We start from the raw sequence: 27,956 nt of genomic DNA on the forward strand, positions 1-27,956 counted from the left end.
AGGTTTTCCAAAAGTGGGAATGGAGTATAAATTAAATTGAGGTCTGGTGTATGGTATATTTTCTTATTTTGAGGAAATAATTAGTTTTTCAGCTCTACTTTGAATCTTACAGGTTAAATACACGTTATCTAAAGGTGCGTACAGATATACGCGCCGCGAACATGAGCAATTCACTTTCAATCAGTTGATGCCACGCTTTTGATATCTGTATCTTACCGTTTCTGTAAAAATACAGATATAATCAGCTGATTAAAAGTGAATTGCTCATGTTCACGGCGCTTATATCTGTAGGCACCTTTACAGGTTTCAGTACAGTGTAACATGGTTATTGCGGCCTAGGCCATAGCGTTAGCATTAATATAACGTCATTTATTTATAGGTCCCGCCAAACACTATAAGTGATTTACATTGTGGAAACCGCGGATTAATCGTCAGTAAATTATAAAACCTCTTATAAATAACGCCAACAAATTTGGGCCGGAAACAGAGAAGGCAATATAGCCAGACGAATATTTTGATTTTTAGATGAGATTCAGAGATACAATTTGTTAAAGTAAGTATTTCGCGAATCAACTTTATTAAATGTGTGTTTTCTATATAGAAACTAAAATTTTTAATTTTCCCTTGGTTTTAAATTGAGATTTTGAAAGCTCTTTTATAGTGACACTCTGATATAGCGTCATTAAATGTGTGGTACCTCAAATTACGTTATAACAATAGTTCCACTGCAAAAAAGAGCACTAATATGCTACTCTATGCTGTTATATGCTATTTTCAAACAGAATAAATATTTACAACCACGAAGATAGTGATTTTTAATCACACAGAACAGTAATATCAAAACGAATGAAGATTTTAACGTGAACTATTATAGTTGCTGCTTTGCCAATAACTTACCTTTGTTATGACTATAGTGATAGCTGCTATGACTAACATGTTCGCTCCAAGTAGTACACCAAATAATGTTGAATGCACATCTTGGAACAAATCTACGAAGCTGGAAAATCCATTACGGTATAAAAATTGCAAATATTTAAAAGAATTGAATGAAAATGAATTGAATAAATAACTATATTATAATATGTATTATATTAATAATCTACTAAGCGAATTGAAATGGAAGAAATAAGTTCAATTCAATAATTGAAATAAAATGATTGGTCAAATATAATCAATACTTTCATTAATAAAAATGTATTTTATTATAGTATCAATCATCAATTTTCTTTGCTAACACGACCGGTTTTGGGTATTCATCACATCATCAAATGCCCCAAAAAATTTACAAGGGTATTAGTGATACTATTCAATAATATTATAAACTATAAGGGTTGATGTATAATAATAAAGGTAGTACTATTTCCATTTTATATTTCACTAGAAGTAGGGTAGCCCGTGTTATTCATAGTAATAGAACTATTAAATTGCTCAACAAAAGTAATCTTATTGAAAAATTAAAATTATGTAGTAAAATAGCCAAGAATACATATTGTGATGTACATTATAGTATATCGATAAGTAGGCTATGTTTTGAAGAAGTTGGCTCAACTATCATTGAAACTATATGTAGGCTACAGTATTCTATCAGTTTCAATTGGAATACTCGAATATACTAATTTGTCCTTGAACAGAAAATTTGTTCTTGTCACTTTCCCTGTAAATTGAGAATATCAAAGAGTAGCTGGAGAAGAGAGTCCTAAATTCCCAAGTTCATAATACAGTGTGTTATTTATCATACAAATTATTGAACTAGAATTGACTGAATCACTGATAATCTAAACCGGGGTTTCCCAACCTTTTTCAATCAAGGGCCACATTTTCAATATATTCAAAGGGATCGCGGGCCAAAGTTAGCGGGGGGGGGGTTTCTGGAGGCTTCAGTGACATGTTTGATAATGGTTTAAATCGTACTGAAAATGTCTTCCTTTTCCACCTAGGTTCTTGAACTTGGTATTGATACAACAATCCTTGAAAAGAATTTCAATTTTTCATCTGAGGAAAGATTATATTTTTGACTCAAACTACAGCAATGATTGATAATTCCGGAGAGATTCCGTAATCAAACCTATATAAGTTGAGCGAACATAGATAACATGTAACGAACAAACAATTAAAACTCTTTAGTCCAGTGCTGAAATAAAAAGCGGATATGATAGTGTATTGATAAAATTTGTTTTAATAAATGAGCCTATAATCTTGCTTCAAGCTACAACCAGTGAAAAAGACACCAGTACTTTATTAGTAGGCATACTGAATAAATTTTATAGAACTGAAAGTAGTTTTAAGAAAGTATAATTGACTTGCAGTTCTACTTACTTACTCTAATAATGCTTTGTGGTGGAAAATATTCTTCCTCAGACATTCTGAGTAGCAGCGATCATACAGACTATCCTCCATATCCATCAACTGACTGGTGCTTGGCGAGTCCTTATCAAGTGGCTTGAAAGTGTTATACATGGCTAAAGTTCGCTCTTCAATTATCAGAATAGAATGATTGAGCACCTGAAAATGACTTATAATTTCAACCATCATATGTATAATGAACGGAATGTAGGTGCCCAATAGAAAATCACGAAAACTATCATATTCAACTCAATAAAATAGGCTAGACCAAACCGAGAGCCGTTTCTGTGTTGAATGGGAACCAAAAAGGAACAGGAAGAATCACAAGGATATCGTCTCGCATCCTCTCAACTCCTCTCAACATCTGCACAAAGGTAGAAGGGATAGAACAGTCCCTGTCACAAAGAGAGACACCGTCACGCCAACTTTAATGTACGACATATAGTAGATGGTTTTCAATCTACTATTTTCCATCTCATTTCTATCGAATTCAGTTCCATAATCGTAGATATCAATGTCCATCACTTGGAATATCTGACGGTTCTTCTTCATTTTACAAATGTAATGCTCCACGAACAATATATGAACTGCTACTAGTATTGAGTAGTAGTGTGCGATTTCTATGAATAGTATTAGATCATTGGAGGCCTTGAATAACGATATAAAACCACAGTAAAGAAGAATATATTGTATGAACAAAGAACAGACTCCTCTCCACACACAGGCTTAAGCCTTCGTGGATGAGATGCATATTTTTTTCTCTCTTCACAGTTTAGTAGAATGTGATTATTATTTTTACATTGTAGAATACGGTACTTATATTGTTCAAGTGTGATTGACTACAACTCTTATACAGTGCATGTTGATTCATTTAAAATTGTACTAATTTTTATGTATATTCAACTGTGTATTTCATGCAGATAAATGAATCTGAATTTGAATTTACAATTCAATTTGGCTTGCATTTTAAAAAAATTCTCGTTTATAATGAAATTCATTTGCTTTTCCCCTTGAAAATGATCTTCAATATATCATAAGCGGTACACACATTCTTCAAATAGTTATTTATGAAAGACAAAACTTAGACACTTTTATTTTACAATGTAAAAGCAATACTATTTATAAGAATTTATGGAATAGGATAATGAATATTTATGATAGTAGTAAGTTTTGAAGATAGCTTGAATTTAACAACAATAATTTTATTCTTGAATAATGTAGTTCTTAAAAACAGTGACTGGAGACAAGAGTAGTAAAACAATGTGGCAAGAGTAGTAAACTCACCTCTTCTGTAATAAGAGTTCCAAGAAGGCAGTAGATAAATACATTGACAAGTTCAATAAACATCATAAAATAAAATTTCGAAGTTTCCATGGACATCTCGACCTAAAAAGATATTATTTTTATCCAGATTATTGGTTTATTATTTATGTTGGCAATATAATTAATTCAAGACTGTTTACGAATATGGTGATCAAGATCATAATTTGTGATGCTTACTTTATTTTTTGTCTTTTTGTAAGAATTTGAGGCTCAAATATTAAAGGTTTTCCAAAAGTGGGAATGGAGTATAAATTAAATTGAGGTCTGGTGTATGGTATATTTTCTTATTTTGAGGAAATAATTAGTTTTTCAGCTCTACTTTGAATCTTACAGGTTAAATACACGTTATCTAAAGGTGCGTACAGATATACGCGCCGCGAACATGAGCAATTCACTTTCAATCAGTTGATGCCACGCTTTTGATATCTGTATCTTACCGTTTCTGTAAAAATACAGATATAATCAGCTGATTAAAAGTGAATTGCTCATGTTCACGGCGCTTATATCTGTAGGCACCTTTACAGGTTTCAGTACAGTGTAACATGGTTATTGCGGCCTAGGCCATAGCGTTAGCATTAATATAACGTCATTATTTATAGGTCCCGCCAAACACTATAAGTGATTTACATTGTGGAAACCGCGGATTAATCGTCAGTAAATTATAAAACCTCTTATAAATAACGCCAACAAATTTGGGCCGGAAACAGAGAAGGCAATATAGCCAGACGAATATTTTGATTTTTAGATGAGATTCAGAGATACAATTTGTTAAAGTAAGTATTTCGCGAATCAACTTTATTAAATGTGTGTTTTCTATATAGAAACTAAAATTTTTAATTTTCCCTTGGTTTTAAATTGAGATTTTGAAAGCTCTTTTATAGTGACACTCTGATATAGCGTCATTAAATGTGTGGTACCTCAAATTACGTTATAACAATAGTTCCACTGCAAAAAAGAGCACTAATATGCTACTCTATGCTGTTATATGCTATTTTCAAACAGAATAAATATTTACAACCACGAAGATAGTGATTTTTAATCACACAGAACAGTAATATCAAAACGAATGAAGATTTTAACGTGAACTATTATAGTTGCTGCTTTGCCAATAACTTACCTTTGTTATGACTATAGTGATAGCTGCTATGACTAACATGTTCGCTCCAAGTAGTACACCAAATAATGTTGAATGCACATCTTGGAACAAATCTACGAAGCTGGAAAATCCATTACGGTATAAAAATTGCAAATATTTAAAAGAATTGAATGAAAATGAATTGAATAAATAACTATATTATAATATGTATTATATTAATAATCTACTAAGCGAATTGAAATGGAAGAAATAAGTTCAATTCAATAATTGAAATAAAATGATTGGTCAAATATAATCAATACTTTCATTAAATAAAAATGTATTTTATTATAGTATCAATCATCAATTTTCTTTGCTAACACGACCGGTTTTGGGTATTCATCACATCATCAAATGCCCCAAAAAATTTACAAGGGTATTAGTGATACTATTCAATAATATTATAAACTATAAGGGTTGATGTATAATAATAAAGGTAGTACTATTTCCATTTTATATTTCACTAGAAGTAGGGTAGCCCGTGTTATTCATAATAATAGAACTATTAAATTGCTCAACAAAAGTAATCTTATTGAAAAATTAAAATTATGTAGTAAAATAGCCAAGAATACATATTGTGATGTACATTATAGTATATCGATAAGTAGGCTATGTTTTGAAGAAGTTGGCTCAACTATCATTGAAACTATATGTAGGCTACAGTATTCTATCAGTTTCAATTGGAATACTCGAATATACTAATTTGTCCTTGAACAGAAAATTTGTTCTTGTCACTTTCCCTGTAAATTGAGAATATCAAAGAGTAGCTGGAGAAGAGAGTCCTAAATTCCCAAGTTCATAATGCAGTGTGTTATTTATCATACAAATTATTGAACTAGAATTGACTGAATCACTGATAATCTAAACCGGGGTTTCCCAACCTTTTTCAATCAAGGGCCACATTCTCAATATATTCAAAGGGATCGCGGGCCAAAGTTAGCGGGGGGGGGGTTTCTGGAGGCTTCAGTGACATGTTTGATAATGGTTTAAATCGTACTGAAAATGTCTTCCTTTTCCACCTAGGTTCTTGAACTTGGTATTGATACAACAATCCTTGAAAAGAATTTCAATTTTTCATCTGAGGAAAGATTATATTTTTGACTCAAACTACAGCAATGATTGATAATTCCGGAGAGATTCCGTAATCAAACCTATATAAGTTGAGCGAACATAGATAACATGTAACGAACAAACAATTAAAACTCTTTAGTCCAGTGCTGAAATAAAAAGCGGATATGATAGTGTATTGATAAAATTTGTTTTAATAAATGAGCCTATAATCTTGCTTCAAGCTACAACCAGTGAAAAAGACACCAGTACTTTATTAGTAGGCATACTGAATAAATTTTATAGAACTGAAAGTAGTTTTAAGAAAGTATAATTGACTTGCAGTTCTACTTACTTACTCTAATAATGCTTTGTGGTGGAAAATATTCTTCCTCAGACATTCTGAGTAGCAGCGATCATACAGACTATCCTCCATATCCATCAACTGACTGGTGCTTGGCGAGTCCTTATCAAGTGGCTTGAAAGTGTTATACATGGCTAAAGTTCGCTCTTCAATTATCAGAATAGAATGATTGAGCACCTGAAAATGACTTATAATTTCAACCATCATATGTATAATGAACGGAATGTAGGTGCCCAAATAGAAAATCACGAAAACTATCATATTCAACTCAATAAAATAGGCTAGACCAAAACCGAGAGCCGTTTCTGTGTTGAATGGGAACCAAAAAGGAACAGGAAGAATCACAAGGATATCGTCTCGCATCCTCTCAACTCCTCTCAACATCTGCACAAAAGGTAGAAGGGATAGAACAGTCCCTGTCACAAAGAGAGACACCGTCACGCCAACTTTAATGTACGACATATAGTAGATGGTTTTCAATCTACTATTTTCCATCTCATTTCTATCGAATTCAGTTCCATAATCGTAGATATCAATGTCCATCACTTGGAATATCTGACGGTTCTTCTTCATTTTACAAATGTAATGCTCCACGAACAATATATGAACTGCTACTAGTATTGAGTAGTAGTGTGCGATTTCTATGAATAGTATTAGATCATTGGAGGCCTTGAATAACGATATAAAACCACAGTAAAGAAGAATATATTGTATGAGTAGAGAGTAGACCAGTAGAATCAGGCCGGATGTGTGGTAGTCTCTGCCTTTTGGTGCAATGAGGATGGCAACTTTGATAAGAGAGAGATACTGGGTTTTGTGTAGTCCTCGGTATGTGCTCTCCCAATTCTCTTCGGTGTCCTCATACAGTTCGTCCCTGGAACAAAAATTAAATGAGAAAAAATGTATCACATCTATTTTCCTCAACTGATAGAGAACAAGAATTAGATTCAGACAAATTTGATTTTCCATACAAAAAATTCGCGAATAATGAAGTTGTATCCCTGAAACAAGCCAGAGGACTAAGAGATAAGAAATGCATTGACAATCAAAGGTACTCAAAGCAAGAAGCGAGGGATGGTAGCAGTTGTGAATAAAGCTTGATATGAAGTATTTAGAGGGCTATTTGAATGTTCAATTGGAGAAAATAACTAGTAGTACTCTTGTAATATTTTTCAATTTAACACTTGTATCTGTGCTTAAACAAAATTGCACTTTCTGTTATTTATTTATTGTCTTTTATATTTTGCACTAATTGAGAGCTATTTATAATTTATGTGGTTAACTTACATCAAATGACAAGAACATTTGAATTTTTGGTACTTATATATGTCTGTCTTATATTTTGATTAATTGAAAAATATTACAAGAGTACTAGGCCCAGTTATTTTCTATAATTGAAGACTTGAGATTTTTATTCCACTACAGTCACCCTTAAAAATGATATGATTTGAAATTGATTATTTGATTTCATCGAACTACATCCTTGAGGCAAGGAAATTTCAAGCTTCAAAAAAGAAAATATACCGATAAACATGAAACAGTAGGAGTTAGATGCATTGCTCTTCCAGTTCTTGTAGAGTTAGTTGGTATAGAACAAAAATTATTACCATATACTTGGATCAATCATGACATAAATGTTAATTATAAAATATTGTCGAATATTTTTATCAGACCAAAGCCTAGCGCACACTAGTAAAAACAGCAGCTGGAGGATTTTGAAATCGTGGTTAAATCGTCTCGCGTTTGCACCGTTGTGCACAAGCCTAGGCCGTGTATGATAATGCATTTTCAAAAAAAAAAAAATGATTCGAGGAGTTACTTTTTATGTGATGTTTTTGGTACCTACATTCATTCTATTTTTATTTTTGTGACGTAAGAAATAATTTGATTTGATTTTAGATACAAGTAGAATTACTCATAGGGATTAGGGCTACTAAACATTTTCCGAAATAATTGAATAAATAATTTAGGACACTTGAAATGACATTATAAGTCGAAGTACAGTATGTCGTTTTAATAAAAAACGGGAAGCGAACCAGTTGTTCATAGAAAGGATTGCCTATAATGATGAACATGATATGTTCATTTATAGGCAAAATTTACATTTATAATATTTATATCATAAATTGATAGATTGATGTAGGCTACCTATCACAGGAGAATGTTGTTCAATAAAGAAGAACTAACAACAGTATGCATTTTGAATGTTGAAGATGTTTATAAATATATTAATTTCCATATATAGGATATTTTATATAATATAAAAATAACCACATGAATTGAAAGTGAATTTAAAATTCTTTTTTATTAGACTCTGGCACAAAATATCAACAGAAGAGAGTTATATTATTGATTCTCAATGCCCAATTCTCATTTCATCTGTGAATTAGAAATTTTTATTTACAGTTACAGTACTGTGCAATGATAGTGTCAATTTAATTTTAAATTCTTACAATCAACTTTATTCACTATTCTCAAATCATTAACTACTTTGACTATGTTTTTGGGTATTTCCTTTATCAATTAGTTTTATATGAACATTTCCTTGGCAATTGATTATTTATGATTTTATCTGTGTAATATTAGCAACTCCATCTGCACACATTATGTTTCCTCGTAGATGGTATAATATTGGAAGTTTTAAAGTTTCATTTTGTATTTTTTATGTTGTGAAAATTTCAATTAATTTTAATTTGATCTAATAATTGAAAATTGAATGCTTTTCAAACATAATAATTGAAAATTTTCCTCCTAAAAGATAAACCATTTCAATATACGATTGAGTAAGACTCTAACTCACATAGTAAACGGAGTATATAAATGGAAGATCAATTGATTGATTATAAAATCTTATTTTCAACACTGAATTCTATTCAGCACTGTAAAGAATTTTAACATTATGATGAGGGTTAAGCAAACAACTAACAGAAAAAAATCTTCAAGTGCCTCTGACCTTTCACTAGTACGAGACTGGTAGACAATGAGAAACTAAACACCTTTAATCGTCCTTGTTTAATTATTCGTTTATGCGAATTAATCTAATTTTTATCAGTGGTTTCCCATAATTCGCCGACTTTAGTTGACAAGACCATGAAAACCTCAATTCAAAAACTGAGTTCATTATTGAAGGATGATCTAGCGTGGAGTGCTCCTTGAAGTTTATTATTTAATCAACTTTCGATCAAGCTAAATGTCTCGTTTGATCTATTGGCTGCACGCGCTAACAAATAAACTATGAAAATGAGTTCAGTTCCTTGAAGATTAGCCTATATTATATCTCTATACAGCATAGCAGCTATAGAACTAGTATCCGATAGTAACTAGATGTAGTTGAAGAGATTTAAAAGGCTTCGCGCTGACAAATAAACTATGAGAAGCATTCTAGATATTGAGCTATTACTACTAGATGGTATATAGCACATCTAAATTTTCTTCTATAAATCAACTACCTATATCGCTAGTTGAAGCTAGCCAAAGTGGTGTAATCTGCACGATTAAAAATTTTGTTGAAGTTAGAAGTTCATTTTGAGTCTGGCTAGACTCCTACGTTTTATGAAAAGTGGCTTTATTACGGATTTACTTTCGATTTGAATAATGAAATATGAGAATCTAACAGCAAAATGTAATAGAGTATTTACTCAATTTCAATGCAATAGACAAGATAAGTCAATCTGTGGGGATTCATCTCCAAATTTTAGAAATGTATAATAATATTCAGTTGGAACTGGATAATAATATTCAGTTGGAACTGGAGAATAATTTTTTCTAATAATTGAAACTGGAGAATAAATTTTTGTTATAATTTTGAGACATTATTTGAATATGAGCTTCCCTGACCTAAAATAAATACACCGAGAATCGAGAATCTCTCTAGTTTTACAACTATTACTTATTCCTATACCTACCTATACACATAACTCTACCCTGACTAATAGGAACTTAATAGGAATAAGTTACATTTCCACAAAGATTGCTAATTATTCCGTGACCTAGAGAAATATCAAGAAATATCATAGTTTATGGAACAAATTTATTCTCACAAAATCTATTTAAAAAGTAGCCAAGAGAGAAATTACAGGTTGTATCTTCTCTGATTTAACGCAATTCAATAAAACTCTTGATTATTCATTTATTTATTCACAATGAAGACAACGGGTTTCCCCAAATATGTCTCCTTTACAGTAAAAATCCTACAAATACAAATGAGAAAAAAATTATGAGATGAACAAAAATAAAAATGATGAGAATATGAATAAGCTTATCTTGATTATGGAATGAATATTCTTGTTATACATAACATTTCTGATTTTTCAATGAAGTTTCATATAGACTTATTTAAACGTATGATTTTGATATATTTTGCACCTGCCGGATGTATCGCAATTATTATTATGCTCCAACTCTGCTATATGGCAATGTAGCCTATACTTGATATCGAACTGTATGATAGTAAATAATAATGAATAAATGAAACAAAGTTCAGTTGACAGTTTTTCACGCAAATTAGGATATTTACATTTTTATCAAAAACAAATACCTACCTCAGCAAGGTAAGGGAGAAAATCGTGCGTTATATAACTTATGTGTCCTCACAAACCTTCCGCAATAGAACAGTAATTTTGAAGATCTACAACAAAATTAGTTTTCATTTCACAATTCCTTCTCAATAATAAAAATCTTTAAGACCCTATGAGACTATTAAACAATGGAATCAAAATAATTATAATTATATTATGAATGAAAATGTATTCATTCAGTTCAACTCATTCGCCATTATCTGCATAATAAACGCTTTATAAGTAAAGCATAATAATATTGGAACGTACTGAATAATGATAATGAAATATGTGGGCATACATAGTAAGCTATGTTCACTTTCTTGAGGGCCATACTTATATATTTACATAACAATTAAAAATCAAAGTAGGTGCCCTTTTCAACTTATTTTATTTTTCACGGCATGTTTCGACTTTATATTACTACAAAATAAACATTATTCATTATTTGTTTCGGTCATTAAGTTAAAAATGACTTTAAATTCGAAACATGAACTATAAAATATTCGTGAACTATAAAATATAAAGTTGAAAAGGGTACTAGGATTTTATAGCTCTTATATATGGTGTGCTATACTATGAGGCATACTTTCTATATAATATGTAGTAGTAGGTCTATGTTATAGTATATTTAAAAATACCCAAATCATTATTCCATAAAAATAAAATTGGAGGGGTGCATTTGAGAACTGAAGTGGATGATGCGCATATTTTGTCCATAACGGAAGAACTACTCTGTCACCCTTTATGCGGGCACTCTCAACTTGTACAGGTCTGAATGCGGATGCATCTTTTGACACTTCACCAGTCAAGTGGCCAGACACGTGACCAATCTGCCATCTTGAAACGATGTTCAGTTGAAGTCGAACTGTACAAGGAGGAGGAAGATGGCTCATACTTTGAATAAGGATGAGCAACTTGGACACAACATGCTGAATAATGCTTTTTGTTTTGGAAATGTCCGAATTCTATGTCACTTTAGAAAGGTGAATCAGTGAATCATAAATTATTTATGATATTTTTATTGCGGATGATGCTCACATTAGTTTTTTCAGTGCAATTATCACTCTTAAAAGCTTTTTCTGTGATATTATTAACGGTTTCACTGTAGTTATATAGGTACCTCCCCAGCATACCAGCCCGTATTGAAGTCTGGACTCCACCAGAGAAAAATACAGCATTCTTAAGACGTTAATTGGGCATATATAGCGTAGAAAATAGAATTTTCTCAGGGTAGATATTAGTTCACCTTTTATTTTTTTAATATGTTCTTTCCAATTCAAATTTTTATCAATAACAACACCAAGATACTTTATAGAATCACACTGTTCAATTTGCATGCACCTGTTACATGACTGCTGAATGGGTGAGGCTACACATTCATTACACTTATATAATATATCAAGAATTGCCTGATCTCCCCCTCTCGAATTGAACGATATGAATTTTGTTTTGTTGCTGATAGTCATGTCATTTAATTCAAACCAATACTTCAATTTTATCAGATCATCGCAAATACACTGACTAATGTCAATCTCTCTGGGCAAGTTATATGTCAGGGCAGTATCGTCCGCAAATGCTGTTAGTTTTCCAATGAATTTTCCATTACAGAGGTCGTTCACATATACCAAAAAAAGAATGGAACCCAGAACAGAGCCTTGTGGGACTCCACAAGATAAAACCAAAGGCTCACTTATTTTATCAGCTATTCTAACCCTCTGACTCATGTTTGATAAGTAACTCTGGAACCATTTATGTGTGACACCTCTCACTCCTGATAACCACAACTTATTCAGAATTATCTCGTGAGAAACACAGTCAAATGCCTTACAAATATCTATAAATAATCCAGCAACACCATTGCTAGTGTTAGTTCCCTCATGTAATGCATTGCAAACCGCCAAAAGCGCGTCTTCAGTGCTCTTACCTTCCAAAAATCCATATTGGTTAGAACTAGAATAAGAAGTGAACTTATAATACAAAATCAGTCTGCTTTTGTAAATTTTTTCAATGAGTTTAGCAAAAATAGGCAATAAAGATATTGGCCTATAATTACCCATTTGTTTGCTATCTCCCCTCTTAAATATCGGGACGACCACTGCCTGTTTTAATTGTTCAGGGACAACACCCAACTCAAAACTAAGATTTATTATATATGCTAAAACGGGAGCTATTAATACGCTGACCAATTTTATTGCTTTCGCCGAAATTCCATCAATTCCAGACGACTTACAATCATCAAAACTTTTCAGAACTCTAACTATTTCATCTGTACAAACAGGGTTTAAAAAAAAAGAATTTAAATAATTTCCTTCTGGAAACCAATTTTTATATTCATTTCGTTCTGTTATACAGTTAGCGGAATTATTTTTCAATTTATCTACTATATTCACAAAATAATTATTAAATTTATCAGCAACTATACAAGGATCTGATACAACATTATTTTCTTCGGCTAAAACAATATCTTTATTTTTATTTTTCTGGCAACCGGTTAAATCATTTATTAACTTCCATTGTGCAGCTGTGTCCTTTGCTTTATTCTCAAATAAAGAATAATAGTAAGAATTTTTCGTAAACTTTAAATCTGCAGCCAAACTTGATTTGTAAGCTTTATAGTAACTAAGAAGGTCATTATTATTTGGATGCTTTATTGTCTTTTCATATAGTTGATTTCGTTTAGTTATGCGTCGATACAAATTATATGTTATCCACGGTTGTAGTGGTTTATAACTGCGTTTTTTGGGAGCCTCTACCTTTGATCTTCCTGCAGCCGTTATTAATTTGTTGAGAAATAATTGATAAGCAACATCCACATCATTAGTATCATCCAATCAATACATTTCACATGTTCATAAAAAATTTCATAGCTAGATTTAGAAATAGAATTGACTAGGCTAGAAGAGTTTTGGGAGCTAGGATTTATTATGTCACCTATATCCAGGAGACAGTAAATATTAGGTAATGGTCGGTCACATCAATCTTAACGATACCAGCAGAACATGTCATGTTATCTCGAGTTCTATAGAAAATGTGATCAATTGATGAGGAGCTCATTCTATTAACTCTGGTTGGTGCATTTATCAGCTGTTCAAGGCCAAAACTAGCCATAAGTGTTAGATATTCATAATTTTCACGAGTTACTTCCTTAACACATATATTCAGATCTCCACAAATAATTAAATTTTTATCGTTTATATTTTCCATGAATGTTTGTAATTCATTAGTGGAAGCAGTGACACTATAAGATTGTAATCTATATACAGCTAACAGAGCAAACTTAATCCTAGGAGTTAATTCTACACTAATATTTAACACATCAAATGTACTTGTATCTGCTTGAGTTAACTCACTTTTGAATTTATTGGTAATGAAAACAATTACTCCGCCTGCCCTGTGATTTTCATTACATTTATAGTAAGCATTATAACCATCCAATTTATAAAAATCAATTTCATGTTCCTTTATCCATACTTCTGAGAAGATAAAAATATGCGGACGAACATTCTCATCAAGAAACTCACTCATGAAAGATTGGAAGTTCTCTCGCATACTACGTATATTTTGATGAACAATAATCAGATTATCCATATTTACTTCACATAGATTTAGAAACGAATTAATATAATGATTATCCCCCATAATAGAAGTAGAAGAAATTTAAATAAATATTAATAACTAAATTATTTAACTTTTTCGCAAACATAATAAAGTTCAATAATTTTTCACATCTGAGAATAAGGCTACATGATAAAGACAAGAAAAGATCTAGTAATCCCAGGCTACCTCTATTTTTTTACTATATCTTCTAGACAGTTTATTGGAATGATAGGGCCAGTCGATTCCCTTCTCATCAATATCCTTCCATCCTGGACCCAAACAAAGGCATATTTCTTCTTTTTCTTTTCTTCTCGCGCAGCAATGAGAAGTTTTCTTCTACGAATCGTGAGACTATCGTTTATGTAAATTGGATTACTTACAGAGAGACCCATGGACGCCGTTGTCAAATTCCTCTTCTCCCTCCTTTTCTTCAACAGTAGTTGTTTCGAACGCCGACTGACGAATCTGAGGACTATTCCAGGGGGGCTTTCAACTCCTTGTCGCTTTCCGAGTCGGTGACACGCATCAATCATCGATTCATCGATGTTCATATCCAGAGCTGCTCCCAACCTGCTAACTACATCTTCCAAGATTTCATCTTTTTCCTGCGGTATCCCAAAAATTTCAACTGTGCTCCTCCGTGAATACTGCTCCTTCAACATAGCTGCAATGTCGGACAGTGTAACAGCGCTATCATCGACACTATCAGACGTATTTCGCGTTTTTGGTGGCATTATTAGAGAGTTTATTTAATGATATGTGACGAACAAATTAAATAGAAAAGTGAATTTCTATTCGATAGATTGAATGCAAAGTTCTTGACTGGATACGAATCACAGCGAATATTAGTGAGCATCACAAGAGAATTTCTAGTAAATAAATTGAATGCGATTTTCAAAGTCACTGTTTCAACTTGATACGAATCACAATGCGAGGTAACTTCACTATGAGATGACTCTGCACTATCTAATCGCACTTGTAGATAAGGGAGCACCCGCCAGCACAACCGTTCCGTTCCGTACTTCCAACTCATAACTGTATAGAATGTAACACTTTATATGTAATATTCTTAATGTTACATTCTATCCTCACTGGGTACAACGCCACTCAAATTCAACAATAGAGATGCCCCAACAATAAAAACTAGTAAAATACAATAAAAACTCCATTTTAAGAGTAAAACTAGGTAGTTGATCTTATGTAAATTTTTTGATTGGACATGAACAATGTGAAATTCAAACATAATTTTTTGATTTAATATTTCAAAATAGGCCTAGGCCTACTCAAAAGCCTAATCAATAAAGCTCATAATAATTGGATACCTAATTGATAAAAAGTTGAATTCTAATTCATTGAACTGGCAGAACTAGGACGACGTTGTTGATTTGGAATTCACTCGATAAATTTTATTAATTTTAAAAACGTTGTCTACACATTTATTCTATTTTATAAATTTTATTTCATTTTAAAAACGTTGTCTACACATTTATTTTAAGAGTAGGCCTAATATGAAGTTTGTTGTATGTTTTTACGGGAGTTTTATTAATAATATATCTAAATTTGGAATTATTTGTATTTATTTATTTATTAGATAGAGCAAACAATACAATAGTCGGAAAAGAAAAACCATGCTATTGCCCAAAACTTTTTCAATTTCCTGATTTTGTCACAAATTATCCAAATATTATGTAGGTTATGTTTACTTCAATTTCAACACCAAATCTTCAATCTGAAACTATGAATCAGAATAAAGTAATCAGTATTATTATGATTTGTATATTCAGATTGATGATTTAGTGAATAAATTGAAATGGGCATAGCCTACATAGTATTTGGACAATTTAAGACAAAATTAGGAAATTGAGCAATAGCCTGTTTTTTCTTTTCCGACTACTGTATTGTTTTCTCTATCCAATGAATAAATAAATAATATCCTATACCGGATAGGTCTGGATTATAGAATTTTCTCAGGATTGGACAATGATTTTAATAGTTTCATGTATTGCTCTAAGTGAGCAATTTGAGGAAGATTACCTTGAAGTGGAAAGAAAAATACTTGCTTGTATATTTGATTTACTTTAGTGAAAATTCGCAAACGCCTGTTAAATCATCCACATTGCATTGTATCATAGAGAGAAGCTAGCATAGAAGCTATCTCCTATCTAGCATAGAAAAGCTATCTCTTCTCTACGATTGTATTCTGTAGTTATAAATGAATAAGTGAATGATTGAAAAATATTAAAGATAAATATTGATGTAACTCACCATAACTTTCACTTTTCAGCTGAAAAACAGGTTCAATCATGCAATGAATATTGCAAAATTGGTAATATGCTGATCGTAAACACGTTCCATCATTCTATCGGATTTCATTTCTGAATCTTGTACATCTCTCTATGCAACTCCTCAGCGCGAATATCCAAGCGTATAATCTCTCCATATAGAGCTCTTCATTACATAGTAGGCTTCCTTCACCACAGAAGACGCCCTACAACAGAAATAAAAGGCAGAAGTGTTGAAAACGTTCAGGGAAGCAATTGGTAGCGAGTCGTCCATTAGCCTAAGGCATTTCAATATGATTGTGCTGCTTTGAAGGTGGCAAGCGGTGGCAAGCGGAGAATTGAAAGACAGGAAAGAAGCGAATAAAGTTCTAGTGAGATTCACACTTCATTCTGACAGAATTGATTGAATGTGAGCAATTGATGTTGTTCATAACAAATGCTGACAGTTAAAAGTGAATCTGACTGTAGAAAGAATGGCGGACTGTGGTGAGATAACCTTTAAACTGTCAGTATTACTTATGTATAACGTCAATGCTTCTGATTCGAACAATGCTGACAGTTTGAAGAGGGTCTGACTACAGCAAGCCCGAGGTGATGACGAAATGGGATTCGGTTCTCACCTATTTGCAGCCTTTTCTGCGGATGGCTGGCCACAATGAGTTGGACATCACTCGGCAGAAAACTCTCGGAGACATTTGCTGTGTCACATGTTTGAGGTATAATAGCCTACTTCGAGCATGTTGAATAAGTAGGCCTACTTGCAAGAAATGGAGTGAAGACTGACAGATAGGAGAATAATATTGCAATGAGATGAAAAACTGAGAGATAGAAGATTGATTAATTGATTTATTTATTACAAGCCAGGACTTCAAAAACCTATTGTATTTGTAAAAATTACTATTTAATTGCGAAATTAGAAAATAAAAATGGATGGAAAAAGATGCAATAAGATGGAGTGAAGGCTGAAAGATAGGAGAAGAATATTGCAATGAAGATAATTTGAAGATAAAAATGAAAATAGGGAATAATTGCATCCAACAAAACCGATAAAATTCCAGGTGTACCTACAAGTCCCATGAGGTGATCTCATGCTATTCTATTTTTGAAAAAGTCCTATTCTAAATAATGAAATTTGAACAGAAAGAAACGCAAATGTCAGCTATCAAATTGAAAAAAGTGAGAAGCGAATATTGCCTACAACACCTACCTATATGATGATCTAATGCTATTCACTTTATATACACTTATGTATACACTTTTCAGGAGTTCTATGAACTGGCTAGAGGACTTTGTGAAATGCTTAACATGTTAAGCCCATTATGTTATCAACTACTGTTTGTTTGTCCTTTTGTGCTCTGAATTATTGTCTGTTTAAGTGAATTTATTAATGTTTTAAATTGAGTTTTATACAAGTTTATTGTGTACTAGTTTGTTATTAAATAGCTGTTTGTATTTTCAAGCCAATAGCCACTGTGTTTCAACTGTAAACTAGATAAGTATTTTAGTTCGTAATAACTCTGAAATAATTAGGCTTAAGATATATATTTTCTTTGTGTATTTGTATAAATTCATCTGAAGATTATAAGTTAATTTGCTCTGAAAACTGGATTTTCTCATTCATAGGCAATAGATCCATTCACAATTTATCAAGAATCTATTTCATTGGAGCCGACAACTATCCTTAGGTTGATAGGTGTTAAATGCTATTCCAACCGTTTAAGGAAAAATTGGTAGCACAGCAAATGTTACCCCTGTGGTGGGACAGAATTACAAAATAAATATGTCCCAAATGGTACACCATGAAATCCCTGGTTATAGAAAATTATTAGTAGATAGATATCTTGATAGGTTATGAATGGTTTGTTGCTGAGTGGGAAGTCAGTTCAAGAGAGATCAAGTTTTAATGAATCTGTGCATATTACCCAGGTAGCACACCTACGTGTTTCCAACGTTGAAATTTGGTTGTTGAGGTTGAATAACCATTAGCGGTTGAATTTTTCAACGTTTTAAATACAACGTTGTTTTCAACGGTTGATCTATTGTTAAAAACACGTTGAAAACGAGCTTCCAATTCCACCACTCACAGCGCTACAGTATGTAGTCCTTACAAAAACTTTCGTCAACGACCGATCGACGCCATTTCATTTTAGAATTATTTTCATCACGTTGATGAAAGCTGTGAACTGGTAGAAGTGTCTACCCATTCCACTTTGACTTGGTAAGTTTCTTTAATTTATTATTTTTATTTAAAAAATGAGATTGTTTGGTGATTTATTGTCTAAACTTGAAAACAAATATTGTGTGTACAAGTGTAAATACACTTGTTTACATTCGAGGTTAGGGTTAGGTATATTTGTTAAATTAGTGGGCTCTAATTTAATCTATTAAAAATTAATATAATACAATAAGCTTGGTTTTAAGTATTGTACATGTAGCCTACTACTTAACTTCCAAATAAATTACAATTACTTTGATTTCTACACAAATATTTTCATTATGCTATCTATGTATTGTTTTTGTCACAGGACTGCTTGTGTTGAGAAATTGAATGAAACTTAATAATATAATGAAAATATAAATTTTTAAAACATAACCCAATTTAACCTGCAAACAATGGAAGTCTGTTGCTATGGCACTAATAAATTGTCTATGTAGGCTAACATCAAAGTGATTGCTTTTAACAAGTTCAGTACCGGTAATTAACTTGGTGATCCAAGAAATTGGAAACGGGTGCCCAGAGTTCACCTCATAAATATTAACATTTTCCAAATATCGTCATTCCATGGTGACGAAATTTAGCTTAAACTTGTTCATTTTAAAATTTAATTTCCAATTAATTTATGAATGTTTACAACTCATATGTCAAGAATATTTTTGATTAATTTCATTGTGATTTTAACTTTTGGTCTAGGTTTACAAAATTTAGTAGGCCAATAAAAAATGGTTAAAATATCGGTATACAACTGTTTTTTTTCATAAAACTAAGTATGTACCTACATCATAGGTACCTATGTACCTATTACATTTTACTCATAGATCTAAAAAGTAAATTTTTTACTGTTTTTATATAGAGCCTTATTTGTTTAGTTCTATAGTCCTAATGAAAGAGGAGTATTTCAAGTTAAAATTTGTCTATGCTACAAAATTTGGAAACCCAATACTCTTACTTTATTCTTAGTCAATTTGAATGTTTGAACGAATATCTAAAAAACAGTCATCACCTCGCCTTGTGATTCAAAATATCAATGTGTATAACAAAATATTAGATGTGCACTTGAGAAAAATTTTTGTACTTGTCCCTTTATCCCTTTTGTCCCTTTTAACCATGCAACACCTGTATCAAATAATAACTCCTATGTGGTGGCAAAATTTCATCTGCCTTCATATTTATAGAATTTCTCATTAAAATTTATATTACCTTATGTTTCAGATTCTATCAAACAATCTTGTGGGTCGACTGTGGGCATTAAGACCCAAATTGAAGACGCTATTAAGGATTGGCTAAAATATGCGACAGTCAGAGTATTTTGAGTGGAGGAAAAAAACAATCTAATTTTGTCGGTAATTAAAATATCAAGGTATAAAATAAAATATTTAAACACATTAATATTTATGTTTATATTTATATTTATTTTACACAAATATTTAATAAAATATTAAAGTATTATGAAATGAAAGTGGAAAGTTATTTTGAAAGTTCCTTTCTATTGAAACACTGTAATAAAATATTTGTTTGGCTATTGCATAAATCACAAACAATCATCATACCTGAAAACTAAAATGTAGGGGGGTTTATACTATGCCAATAATAATATTGTCTTCTGAAATGTACCGTACAGCTGGTGTGAATTATCAATTGAATCTTTTAATTCTAAAACCATCATCTAGGCATGACTAAATAAAAACTAATTGACAACATCAGCTGACGGTTTAAGAAGACAATTATTATTGTTTTGCCAATTGGCATAGTTTAAACCTGGCATATTTAAATGTCAAGTAAAAATTTAGATGATCTATATTATTTGCTAGAAAGAATTGAGCTATTTTTACTCACCACAGGTGAAATTATCATACTAAAAATTCAAGATTTTTAAACAACTGCTGAATTCTTGAAATAATAGTTTTAAGTTAGGTATGTTTCTTACAGACATAAAATGTTTTTGAGCTTGGCAGAGTATATTAAATTACCATGGTAATCTGGTTGTAACCATCTCAGTTTTTTAAACAAACTTTTATCATACTAATTTTTGTGGATCAAAATTGAAGTAATATGGAAATAGAAAGAAAAATAAAAATCTCAGTACCCTTTTTGAATCATTTAAATAATGATTAATAATAGTGATTAAATAATTCAAAAGGGTACTGAGATTTTTATTTTTCTTTCTAGTTCTATAAAAAGTAGCCCTATACAGAAAAGAGATGAAGTAATATGGTTTTTATTGTGTGTTTTTAATGTCACCTTACCAATGTACCACATTGCACGGTAATATTTCTGTTACATGAAATCATATGTAAATACATGGAAATATGATTTCGTATTTTCATCTCTTTTCAAATGATTTTAGAAATATTACCATGTAAATTGATAAGGTACCGGTTCGAAAGTATGGGCTAATTCAACGTCTATTTATAGTTGAAAATAATGGTTGTCACGACGTGCTTTCAACGTCTATCTATAGTTGAAAATGATGGTTGTTACAATGTTTTTTCAACTATTATTCAACGTTGAAAATAACGTGGAAACGGCGGACATTTTTTCGTGTTTTCAACGTTGAATTTCAACGTCTTTTCAACGTTAAGGTATTACGTGTTTGTAACGTTATTTCAACGTTTCTGTGCTACCTGGGTACAAAATGGCAAACATTAAAAATGATCTGAATCTTATAGCATTCTTAACACAAAAGTTTGATGAGCAAAATGCTAAATTTGATAAGCAAAATGCTAAGTTAGACCAAATGTTTAAAAATCAAAATGCTAGGTTTGATGATATGAAGCAAGAATGTACTAGCATTAGACTAGAGCAGGTTAGTATAAACCTTCTATTGAAAAATGCACATGAAACATTGAAAGATGGAAACAAATTGAAGCAGGATGATAGTAGTGTTAAGTTACAAGATCAACTCATTCAAGTTTCTGACAATGTAGGCCTAGTTACTGTTGTTGAAAAAGTCAACCATAGTGAGACAGTAGAATTGAGTAAAGAAGTAGGTAGGGAGTTGTCTTCACTAAAAGTCAACTATCATGAAAGTAATATTGATACATTGAAGGTTAGGAAAACTATAAACAAAGTGAATGATTACATGAGACAGGTTTCTGTGGAAGTTAGGAATAATGTGAACAAAATGAATGTTGCTTTGAGTCAAGTTGATGAGTTCAACTTTCAACTGAGAATTGAAAAGGTGTATGCTATGCATTCTCAAGTGAACATGACCAACTTTTGCAAGCAAAACGGCTTTGTTGAAACAAATGAACCCATGAATAAAATCATGCTATTGAAGAAAACAAAACACAAAGTCACCATTGATGTGTTAGTATTCAAAGGTTGTTTCAAGTTGCTTACTTACCGTACAAGATGATGACAGTGAATCACATGATGAAAGGGTATTCCCCAGTACACAATGATTAGGAATCCTGTGTTATGCCGGGATTCAGAATAGCATAATCGCTACACAGTGTATGGTAAGAGTCCATAATTGTGTCTTTTTTCTTTCCTGTAGCCTATTTTCTTGGCCCTTAATCTTTTCAATTTTCGATTCTTTCCTGTCTTTGTGTAATATTCAGTAAATTTCTTCTATGATGCATATCTTAACCAATCTTGTCCATAGTCATTTAAATTTGTATTCTTCTGAAATAATATTAGAAGTTGAAATAGTAGCTTATTTTCCTAATCTTTAATTTGTTGATAAAACTTAACTTTTCCAAAATCTATCCATTGTAGTGTAAAGAATTGTTTGCTTGTGGTATAGTTTTTCATCATGTATCACTTATTTTGAAATGTGTGTTGTTTTAGGGAATTTATTTACCCAGTTTTCTTTTTCTCTTTTTTGTATTTTTTAGGGAACTTATTTACCCATTATTCATCTTGATCATCTTTGTATTATAATCTTGAAATGTTTGTACTTATTATACAGTCTTTAAATTTTAAATTATTTTAAAAAAATAAATGGTTCAATTTAAAACGTTTTGTTATATTATTAATTGAAATAAGTTTTTTGTGATTGATATCTTTTTCAAAATTTTAAACTGTTTGTTCTATAAATTTTGATATGATTGATTATCGTTTGAAATGGATGCTGGAGTGTATGTAGAATTTTTAGTGGGGTTTGTTGATTAGAATTTTGCTGGTATGTGATTGTTTTTTGAGATGGAAACCCATTATTGCCTAAAGAAGGAATAACAGAGGTTATGACTTAGAGAGGCAGTAATGAGATAATATTTTTTGTGTTGATTACTTAATTATGTTGATTGCCATAGATGCAAAATGATGATTAATTATGAATATTGTTTGCCTTTGAAGCAAAATATTATTGATGTTTTGAATGATTTCTTGTTTAATGATTGATAGTAAAGTTTTGTCATGAAATGTAGTTTGTGTTTAGAACATTGAAGAGTTGAAATAAACTATAGTATCCAACAAACGATGATTAACAATATTAAATAATTTGCTTTTTATACAAATTTTGAACAAAATTAAAACTAAATAATTTTGAAACCCTGAATGATAAATCATAAATGTGAAATGAACTTGCTATAAATGAAATGTTATATTAAATGATAATGAAATGCAGATATATTATGAAATGATTGTGAATAGAAGACCAATTGTCTGAAATTATTGAAATATGTATTGAAATTAAATTTTGTTGTGATGATCTGATGTTTTTTACAATTTTGATAATGATACAGGGTGTTATGAAATTCTATTTCTATTTTGAAGAATGGATTAAAATGTTGATATTTGAACAGTGAATAGATGAAAATGAATTTTTTTTAAATTTATCATTGATATGTCCATATTTCACAATTTATGTATTGCTGACTGTATAATAAGATGTTAACAAATTTCAATTTCATAGATACTTAAATAATTTTCATGTGTATTAGATTGTATTGATAGCCTAATCAAGTTTTTCTTTTTAGTTTATAAGCATTTTAAGATAACAGGTACAGCACAGACATTAACATTGAAATAGTTATCATGTGAATCTCGAAATCAGTAACAAGTGAACGCCATGAAGAGTGTTAAGAACATTTGGGTGATTTTCGAACTAGTGTGACATAACTACGCCAATATCTACGCCAAAATCTACGCCGATGCCTGTGCTGATGCCAACGCCAATATCTACGCCAATGCCTGCGCCGAAGCCAATATCTGCGCCAATGCTGATGCCAAAATCTGTGCCAATGCTGATGCCTACACTAATACCTACAACAATATCAACACTAATAACTACGCCAAAATGCCAAAATCTACGCCGATGCCTGTGCTGATATCAATGCTGCACCAATGCCAACGCCAATAACTATGCCAATGTCAACACCAATATCAACACCAATAACTACGCCAAAATCAATGCTGATGCCTACACTAATAACTACGCCAATATCAACACTAATAACTACGCCAAAATGCCAAAATCTACGCCGATGCCTGTGCTGATGTCAATGCCTGCGCCAATGCCAAAACCTGCGCCAATGCTGATGCCAACAACAAAAATCAACGCCGATGCCTGCGCCAATGCCAATATCTGCGCCAATGCTGATACCAATGCCTATGCCTGTGCCAATGCTGATGCCAATGCCAAAATCAATGCCGACACCAAAGCATACGCCAATGCCAATGCCAACGCTTATTGCTGACTTTGTATCTCAAACTTCAACACTACTGCATTACCTGGAGGTAATTGCCATCCATGTTCACATTCACAACTTTGAATTCAGAAGAACAGTCACAGTATCATGAAAGAATTGATTCAAAAAATCCTCTCCTAAATTATTCCTGTATGCAGAACTCTAAACCTTGAAAGCTGAAAATATCAAAAAACCAAACCTTACCTAAATTAATCCTCACCTAAATTAATCCTGTATGCAGCGTCTATCTCTTTTCCAAAAAACGAATTACATTGTCATTTCAAGCCTGGAATGTACATTGTATAATTACAATATGATACAAAATTTATGTGACTCTGTATTGAATTTGGAATGCAGCCGTCTACTACAACATGAAGCAATGCTAACTGAGATGTCACCTGTATCGAGTTTGGTATGCAGCCGTCTACTACAAGCATGAGGCAATGCTAACTGAGATGTCACCTGTATCGAGTTTGATATGCATCAGTCGACTACAAGTATCAGCCCAACACTACGTGCATCCAGATCAGCCCAACACTTAACGTCATCACATTGGAGTCACACTTAACTGAAAATCATACTGAGTGCCTTAACGGACTGTTTTCCAAAATGTGCATCAATAAAATCAACCGTGTCAATAGTGAAAGAAATGAACATTTTTTGATTTATTGAAATTTTATGTGAAAATTAAATGTAACAATTCATCAATTCATTTAAAAATAAAAATATATAATAATAATAATAAATTTTTTATTCAACATACTAAATTTTTTTTATGCAATAAAAAAAAAAAAAATTAAATTTTTCTCTCTATTAAATTTATATGCAATTTCAAAAAACTATTCTTTACATATTAAACTTTCTGTTGAGATATTTTTCTTTAATTATAAAGCTAAATCAAAAGTAATATTGATATTCTATATTTTGAGATATTGTTTGGAAACATATAACAAACGCTATTGATGATTTTTATAATAATTTTCAATATTTTTGGATGACATGTAATGTTTTTCTAGAAAAAATTGTTACTGTTCTCAAATTTAAATTTCAACAATTTTCATTAGAGTCAATGTAAATTTTTTCTTTAAATTTTCAAACAGTAAAATTTTTTATGTCAAGAGGGGGGTATTTATAATATTACATTTTTTCTCACATTTGAATCGAATCTTCAATTCGAGATCTATGAAACTTTATAGTAAATATCAGAGTCATCAATAGACGGACAAACTTTTGACGGAGAATTTATTATCGTAAATGTTTGTTGCATTGTTCCATGGTGTCACCGAGGCAGGGTTAACAAATTACTAGATAAATAGTTTATTTAAATAGAATATATATATAAAAATTTAAAATAACAGTTTCAAAATAAAGTTTTATTGAGAACAGATGTAGAATGTGAATTCTAAACTTGTAAGTTATAATTTTTTGGTGACGTGTCTGTAAAAATCGATACTGAACTAGGCGTTGGCTTTGTGACTTGCAACTTAGGTTTTTGCCTGTTATTTCTTCTTCTGAAAACATGGCTGGCTGTTGTGTGTGTAATTTTGTGCTCTGAATTATTGTCTGTTTAAGTGAATTTATTAATGTTTTAAATTGAGTTTTATACAAGTTTATTGTGTACTAGTTTGTTATTAAATAGCTGTTTGTATTTTCAAGCCAATAGCCACTGTGTTTCAACTGTAAACTAGATAAGTATTTTAGTTCGTAATAACTCTGAAATAATTAGGCTTAAGATATATATTTTCTTTGTGTATTTGTATAAATTCATCTGAAGATTATAAGTTAATTTGCTCTGAAAACTGGATTTCTCATTCATAGGCAATAGATCCATTCACAATTTATCAAGAATCTATTTCATTGGAGCTGACAACTATCCTTAGGTTGATAGGTGTTAAATGCTATTCCAACCGTTTAAGGAAAAATTGGTAGCACGGCACACTTTATATACACTTTTCAGGAGTTCTATGAACTGGCTAGGACTTTGAGAAATGCTCAACATGTTAAGCCCATTATGTTATCAACTACTGTTTGTTTGACTTTTTTCTTTCTGTTTTTTCTGTGTCCCAGGACCAGGATATTATATATTCTATATAACTTTTTCCTAATCTGGGCATTTCCATAAGTGCATCTTGATATTTGATATATTTTACTGTTTTTAGAACAGTTTTTTTTTCAATTTTTGTATAATGTATGTAGGAAATTAATTGTATAGTGTGACGAAGGTAATGCTTCTGAAGACCTCAGAAGCGGTTACAATAAAACATATAGATATCCTATTCCATTCTATTTTCAACATTGGAAAAGTCCTACTCTACGGTACTGGATTTTGGACAAAAATAAACGTAAATTTCCTCTATCAAATTGAAAAAGTGAGAAGCGAATTGTCTATGATAAGATTTACAGTAAGGCAGTAATTTTATAGTAAGGCAGTTTTAATAAAGTGCTGACTGCAACACGTGGGTCTCACTATAGTACATGAGTAGACCTACATGTGTTGTAACAGTAATAATCTACGTTCATTCGAAAATAATATCAGATCAAATACAAATCATCGGATTACCACCAAAATCACACATACTCAATGTATTAATGGTGGAAAGTTATCATCCTCAAAGTATCAAGGCAGTGCCCAAAACTTGATATTTTGGTTCAATCTTGGGGATACATTGCGGAATATCGGTCAATAATTTTCAACATTAATACTAAGTATTTCGATAAAGTGGATGGAATTTAAATTTAGATGAATATTAAAGTTTCTATAAAACAACTTGAACTAGATGTGTGTTAAAATGAACACACAAAACTTTGTTTGATTCTACTTTTAAAGACAGCTACGTAATACTAGACAAATAATTATTATATTATGTGAAAACAGTGTTGAATGAGTGTTGAGAATATATTTATTGTATGTGAGTAAAGATGCGGTAAAATTTATTTTATGTGTGAAGTTGTAACGGATGGAGGTATTAATAACACTACCTCATACCTGACATTATTGTAACGGGAGGGAGACCAAAGGGGACTTTGTTAGCAACCCATTTTGTAACACGGAAAAAAATAATTGCTTTTAGAATTTCCACTCAACTATTAACCTGTTTGTCTATACAACTGTTTATTCCATAGTACTTTCCATTTTCTTCTTATTTTTCTTTAGTTTAATTTCTACTTTCGTTTCTCTGTAGTCTTGACAAAATATTATAATCGCGATTTACTGTTTTACTCTAATTTTCATTGTTCTCATCGCATTTTTCATTGGAAATGTTGTGTGGAATTTTTTTAAAATTATGTTTTGTGAGAGAGAGTCCAAGGAGGTGTAGAGTTGATTTCAGATATAGTTTTATTTAGAGTAAAACCTGTTATTTTGCGAGAGATTGAGAAGTGATATATGGAGCAATGATGAATGAATTGTATTATTTCCACCCGTTTGAACTGGATACTCACTATATGGCTGGATC

General features: G+C 31.5%; 1 protein-coding gene and 1 long non-coding RNA gene across 6 annotated transcripts in view; one reads left to right on the top strand and one right to left on the bottom strand.

The window, feature by feature from the left end:
• The window catches only part of LOC111044651 (odorant receptor 10a), an 83,234-nt gene that overhangs the window by 10,029 nt on the left and 45,249 nt on the right, over positions 1–27,956 (bottom strand). Inside the window, exons 5-8 of one of the 5 annotated variants that reach the window (XM_039437105.1) lie at positions 16,634–16,856; positions 6,208–7,086; positions 4,784–4,883; positions 3,628–3,729 (exon numbers count right to left, since the gene is read on the bottom strand). In XM_039437105.1, the coding sequence (XP_039293039.1) occupies positions 3,628–3,729; positions 4,784–4,883; positions 6,208–6,785 (780 nt within the window). In that variant the 5' untranslated portion in view covers positions 6,786–7,086; positions 16,634–16,856. Of the gene's footprint in view, positions 1–897; positions 998–2,320; positions 2,557–3,627; positions 3,730–4,783; positions 4,884–6,207; positions 7,087–10,117; positions 10,172–10,753; positions 10,816–16,633; positions 16,857–27,956 lie in introns of those variants that run through there. The other 4 variants (XM_039437107.1, XM_039437108.1, XM_039437106.1 and 1 more) reach the window with 4 other exon arrangements.
• On the top strand, positions 18,838–20,187 carry LOC120353421. Its single transcript, XR_005572389.1, has 2 exons — positions 18,838–18,868; positions 20,081–20,187. It is a non-coding gene; the product is annotated as an uncharacterized LOC120353421 (long non-coding RNA).

This window comes from Nilaparvata lugens, chromosome 10 (assembly GCF_014356525.2).
Source record: "Nilaparvata lugens isolate BPH chromosome 10, ASM1435652v1, whole genome shotgun sequence".
Taxonomy (NCBI): Eukaryota; Metazoa; Arthropoda; class Insecta; order Hemiptera; family Delphacidae; genus Nilaparvata; species Nilaparvata lugens.